A 6,144-nucleotide genomic window follows, 5' to 3' on the forward strand; every position below is an offset into this window, starting at 1 on the left:
ACTTTTTTTTTACTCGGCTAGTAGACTTCCCGCCCACCTGGGCATCCACCTTTGGGGTGAGAGTATGCTGCATCATGCCTGGTGTGCGATCTGCTCGCAACCAAATTCGATCCGGGGAGTTCCCACCTCCTAGCAATTCGCACCAATGTAACACCAGGCAAAGAGTACTCAGTTGGGAGATGCCAGGGGAGCTGATCCCTCTTACAGCAGATGCCCCATGTGTTGTGACTGGTGACTTTGCACTGGGCAGGCAATATTGGGTGGATGTGCATATCTAAAGGCCCACAGGGGAAAATCCGGTGGAAGAATCACTGGAAATCAGTGCCATTTTTAAAATCAGGGATGCGCACAGAGTGTGGCAATGGCATGGGTTCTGCACACCATCTGACAAGCCTTTCTCATGTTGTGGGTTGTTGCAATGACATGCAGGTGGATGAGAACTGCAGCAGGAAACGCCTAGTCTTTGGCTCCGGGATGATCGGCCAGCGTGTGATGCAGGAGTTGCATCGGCAGGGTACTGCTGAGTTGGCCAAATTCGTTAAGTGGTCCGCTGGCAGACCAGATTTGGCCTCACTTAGAGGCATAATGTTCCAGGGGCTAGCACATTACTTGCTGTGCCGGGGCGGCTCGTTTCGTATGCGCAGCCTTTCTAACCCCGGAGAGCAGGAGGTCAGCCTGGAGGTGCCGGAAATGGAGTTGATGGAGGTGCAGGACAGCGACCTCAAAAAAATCAGCCCCACAACAAAAGGGTCTGGGCTCCTGGTGCCGGTGGCGAGGAACTTTCCTGCCGTGGACAGCTTTTTGATTTTGCCTGACAGCAACGGCAAGGCAGCGCGACTGCTCCTTATCCAGGTGACTGTCTCTGCCAATCACCGTATTAGCGCGTCAGGGCTGCAAACCTCCATGCGGAAACTGTCCAGGGACCTGAAGGGGCTCAAGCGCGAAATGTACTTTGCAGTGCCGCCCGACCTGTTCAAGCAGTTCAGGAAGCAACAGTTTGAGGGGGCAGCTAAGGACTCCATCGAGATCGATCAGTTTGCCATCGAGATCCCCCTGGTAGGCTTTGCCCCTGGTTCCGAATCCAGCAGCCCTGGAAGCTCCAGCAGCAGCAGCAGCAGCAACTTTCCGATGCTGGCAGAGTGCCAATGTGCGCCGTTGCTTTGAGCAGGTCCCCACGGGGCATCTCAATTCCGAGGCGCAGCCATCTGCCACGGTTGAATCCGCGCATGGTCATCCTTCCGAAACTGCATATCTCGAGCATCTCCTCTGCTGCCCCCAGTGGGCGGTGATGGTGTCGCCACTGCAGCTGTGGCAGCTGCATCCGCTGGTGATGGCTGGTATGGTGGCCGCTGTGGATGTGGGCACAAGGTTGTGAACGTCAGAGGCTTAGAAATCTAGTCGGTGGCTTTGCTTGTTTTGGTCACCATGGCATGATGCCTTATTGGGCCCTCTAGACATGCAGATTCATGTTAACGGTTGGGCTCGCAGCTGGTGTGTACCTGGGGACTGGTCATTGCTGGGCATTTGCTCATTTGCTGGTGTTGCAGGTTGTGTAGATATAGGCACAGATGGGCATGTATCTGTAAGTGCGCTGAGTTGTACAAGGAAACAGCTACAGATATGAGTGGTAGCATGGGCGGAGTAGGTTTGTACGGCTGAATATGTGTACACTTGTGTACGGCTGAATACATGCCTTGGCATCTCTGAACGGGCCTGCATGTGTTGGACTGCTGTTGGGGGTGCTGGCTGTGAGGTGTTTGCAGCTCAACAGTGGGTGTACTGCTTTCAGGAAGGGAGGCGCGCTGGGGCAGCAAAGTGATGCTGTATGAGTAGATTGTTTGGCAAGCAAGGGTGTGAGAAGTCATTGCAATTGTGTACTTTGAGGGCAGGTGGCACAGGCTGGCATGGACCTCCTGGATTGGAGTGTAGTGTGATTGCATGTTGACCTTGCCCTGGACATGAACCTGTGGGATGGAGGAGGGGAAAAGGATGTCGATCCTGGCACGCGGCACTTGATTGTGAAGTGATGCAACATGAGGCAGACAGACAGTGCGCCTGCAATGGGATGGTCATGTAAGTGCCTTAATAATGAGGAGGCATGGCAAGTCCGTGCAGCACCTAAGCTTGACCTGTTAAACAGGCTCGATAGACGGTCATTGGCAAAGAAGTGGTCAGAGACTTTGCCGTGCGGGTGTATGGGGGCTGCATTCAAAACAAAAGCAAAACAACACTTACTAAATGATGAACCCAAAACGATTAGCATGGTGCTTTCCTTGAGATACCTGTCACGTGCTACACCGTCATGCATGAAGGGAAGGTAGCATTTTTGGGCGGGGCCCCAGAGTGAAGCGCCCAGGGGGCCCCTGACCTGTATGATTGCCCATGTCCGTGTGTGTGTGTGTGTGTAACGGACCAAACATAATATCTCGCCCGGCTGAAACGCGAAAGTCACAACGCCTCTCGGGCTAAACTTAATCTCAAAAGGTACCGCGTATCTCATATTGAATTCTTAGATGACGGCGTATGATAGCTCGAACTCCCAGGCCTTGAGTGTGTAACGGACCAAACATAATATTTCACCCGGCTGAAACGCGTTATCGGTACTATATAGCATTCTCTATTGCAAGGTATCTCGCATGTAGCTAACAAAGATCGTATGAGCACAAACAACTTTGGCTGCCTCCATTGACCGAGCTCATAGTCACATCAACGCCTCTCGGGCTAAATTTCATCTCAAAAAGGTGCCGGGTAACTCATCATTGATGATTTCCGAGATGACAGCGTATGATAACTTGAACACCCAGCTTGTGTTACCATTTGCCCGCACGGGCATTCCGACTTGCCACCAGCAGGCCGACAAATTTGCTTACATTTCTCTATGAAATACGCAAGCTGCGCATATGTACATTTACTTTAGCCAATGCTCGGGGCCTCCGGAGACTTGCGGTGTGCCCCGATGAAGCCCGCGGCTGTGGGGCGGATTGCTGAGGCCGCTGGCGCGTCGGGGATAAACATCACAGACAGCACCGAAATTCACCCAGCTTTCGTTACCATTTGCCCGCACAGGCATTCCGACTTGCGGTCTGCCGCACTGTCCATGCGGCATGCACCCGGGATGGATGCGATTCACGTGGAGCCCGCAGGCGGTGCTGACGGTTCCGCCGGTGCAAGCTTAGCTCTCACACCATCAGCACTGCTGCAACAAAGCACGTCTCCCACCGCGTTGACACTACCCATCAATTGTCACACGTGCCGCGCTAGCTACCGGCCTGTACGGATGCAGGGGGGCCCGCTTTTTTCCGGCTTCGAGGAAGCCGACACCCGACTTGTCCTTGTTTGGGACCTTGTTTGCTTTTTCTCCATTTTTGGGCGAGGCCCCGGACGCGAAGCGCCATTCGGGGGGCCGAGCCAGGTGTTCACTGCTGTCAGTCAGTCAGTCTGTCAGGGGCTTACATATCTTGCTACGCAGAAAATAGCGTTGAAAAGCTAAACCAATTCTACATCGATTGTCCAAAGGAGGTAATTCAGATAAATCGGAGCACGAAGATACCTTTCCATGGCTTCGAGTTTGACTTCCCCGCAGCCTTTGCCTCTGACGTCGTTGCATGTCCCTTACATGATAGATTCATAAGCAAACGGCATGATTCTTTATAGGCTGATAACAGATAGCGGAGCAGCTGTGAAGGTCACAAATCCACGTGCCAGGAAGAAGAGCGTGGGTGGTCAAGCGGCAAAGCCAAAGCAGGTACCAAACGGCTACATGTTGTTCACGCAATCACAGAAGGCAGAAGCAGCGGCAGCTGGACAGAGCTCCCTGCCTCATGAGCATACAAAGCAAATCGCCTTGAAGCGGCGGCAGCTGTCACAGCCTGAGAGAGACTACTGGAACGCGCAGAGCATGCAACTCCGGGAGCACCAAACGGAGCACTGAATGTTTGAATCCCAGGCAGGCGTGATGAAGGAGGCCGCTGTGTGAATCTGTGTGAATCTCTGGCAGCCGTGTGACTTGTGCTGCATGTAATCTGATGAAGGGCCAAAGGTGCTGTGTGAAATCTAACACGCCCTACACCACACACATAACGCAATGCCCTCTAAGACCGAGAATTCATGCACTTCTTCACATACACTGAATGAATGAAGGTTACAGCGGACCCCGTGCAAGGAATCGTCGGTGCAATGCATCCCCGCATCACAATGCCCGAAAGTTAACAGTAGCTACAGCCCGCCAGCAGAACACCCAAAAATGCAGAGACACCCAGCGGGACCACCACTACAAGGGGCAAACAAGGGGCAACAGCGACGCATCACGACTGCACCGGAAAAGGATAAAGCAGAACTCGGGGGAAGTCACCTACACAGGCACCTCAGGACACACTACCACCACCTACACACAGCGCTCCAAGGGGGTGGCGCTTGCATCAGCCAGAGCTTTGCTCGGCTCACCCGAGCCACCATCTGCAATTCAACTTGGCCCACCGTGCCGAGGGCCACGGGGCAGACCCAGAAGTGATGCGACACGACTTGACCTGCCAGACCTCGTTGTCTTGGAATCCTGGTTCCTGTAGTGAGCCTCCGTTACATCTCTTTGTGTTTTCATGAGTGACCGCTGCATTGCTCGATTGCGTTCGGTTCCGGATGGTTCCACTTGTTCTTAACTTTTTGTTCACCGTATTCTTGATGAATTTCGTAAAGCTTTTCAGGAGTTCGTTTTGGTTCGGCTAATGCCACCACAACAAAGTCTACTTTGACGAGCGGAGCCCCTTGTCCTATTATTATATGGACGCTTTTTTTACGAGGAATGGAAAGTGCATTGCTACATGGCCATACAGAGTGGCTGCTCGCGCAAAGTTAATTCCACAAAGTGCGTCCTGAGACGCTCGAGCGATCCGAAAAAGGTTCATACGAAGGTCCTCTGATGAAATGTCGAGCGAGCCAACCAAAATTTGTGAGTTGCCAGGTCAAACCGCGCGCGTCCGCTTTAGGTCGCCCAGCTGGACGAGCGTGTACGGCGCCCGGTCCGCCGGCACCCGATATGGATTGCTTCCTTCATGCTCGGCAAACCCATGGCAACGCTCTAATGGGGTCTTTCCATTGGCCAGCGGCTAAGAAATTTTACAAGTTGACTATAGAAATATATGAATTTCACTTTCCATTGGGCCCACTTTACACCAGGGATCTAGCCGATACCGAAACGTGCGGAAACGGAAACCTGTGGAAATAGGTTTCTTCCCACTTTCCGCAGAGAGCCTAGAATGACGAAAGTGCGGAAAGAGAATCCGCATTTCCGCGTTTGCAGTACGGCGGAAAGTCAAAAACAGATTCTACGCCTGCGTTTGCCATTTACATACGTGCGTTTACTTCAATACTGATATTACTTTAGGGTACATGTTGACATGGCCATACTGCAAGCGAAGCTGTCTCAAGCGAGCCTCCTCATTGATATGACCTCCAAGGTACTCAGCGGGAGTTCCGTGGAAGGACATTGACAAGGAAATGGCACTGGCCGGTTTGCGTAGCAGGCGAAAATAGACTGTTTTTCGTCTTCTACTACAAAACCGATCTGTGTTTGTGCGTATATAGACTTTCCTTTTACCTTGTCGTACAATAGTACAAGGGTTACATCGGTCGTACATTCGGTGTCTTCTTGACTGGATTTGATCAGGGATAAACGTTGCCCTAGGTTACCAAAGTTGTTTTACGTTCTGAATATGCGGGGCCTGCACAAGTGTGGCCCAACAGCGATATGGTTGACAGTCAGCAAGGGGTGAGAGCTCTCGGGTAGTAAATTTGTGTACTGACAGTTCCGGACGGAATGTCCGAGTGTGACCGACAGTAAAAGCCCTTATGCATTAAAAGGGTGGAAAAATGGGTTAGTGAAGCTTTTGCAGTGTTGTGCCTCTTGAGTGCCTATCTGCACTCGAGGGAAGACTCAGGATCGCTAATAGCTTTACATGCACATGTTGAAACTGGGCTTTCGGGTACATTAGGTTAAGTTGCTTGCCCCGCAAACGGTGCTGGTACTTTCAACGGTCCTCAACGGCTGGCCTCTACAGCTACATGTTGTCAATGGTTGCATTAGCGTCATGGGCCGCTTGGTGGGCGCTTTGGAAACGGAGGGAGGAGGTGCACAATTGGGTGGGTGCT

General features: G+C 52.3%; 1 protein-coding gene across 1 annotated transcript in view; it reads left to right on the forward strand.

The window, feature by feature from the left end:
- Positions 1-2,418, forward strand: part of VOLCADRAFT_108571 (uncharacterized protein) — an 8,682-nt gene extending 6,264 nt beyond the window's left edge. The window contains exons 8-9 of the mRNA XM_002959303.1: positions 430-1,056; positions 1,280-2,418. Coding sequence (XP_002959349.1) covers positions 430-1,056; positions 1,280-1,375 — 723 coding nt within the window. The 3' untranslated portion in view covers positions 1,376-2,418. The remainder of the gene's footprint in view (positions 1-429; positions 1,057-1,279) is intronic.
- The last annotated feature ends 3,726 nt before the right edge of the window (positions 2,419-6,144 follow it).

Source organism: Volvox carteri (assembly GCF_000143455.1).
Source record: "Volvox carteri f. nagariensis unplaced genomic scaffold VOLCAscaffold_157, whole genome shotgun sequence".
Lineage (NCBI taxonomy): Eukaryota > Viridiplantae > Chlorophyta > Chlorophyceae > Chlamydomonadales > Volvocaceae > Volvox > Volvox carteri.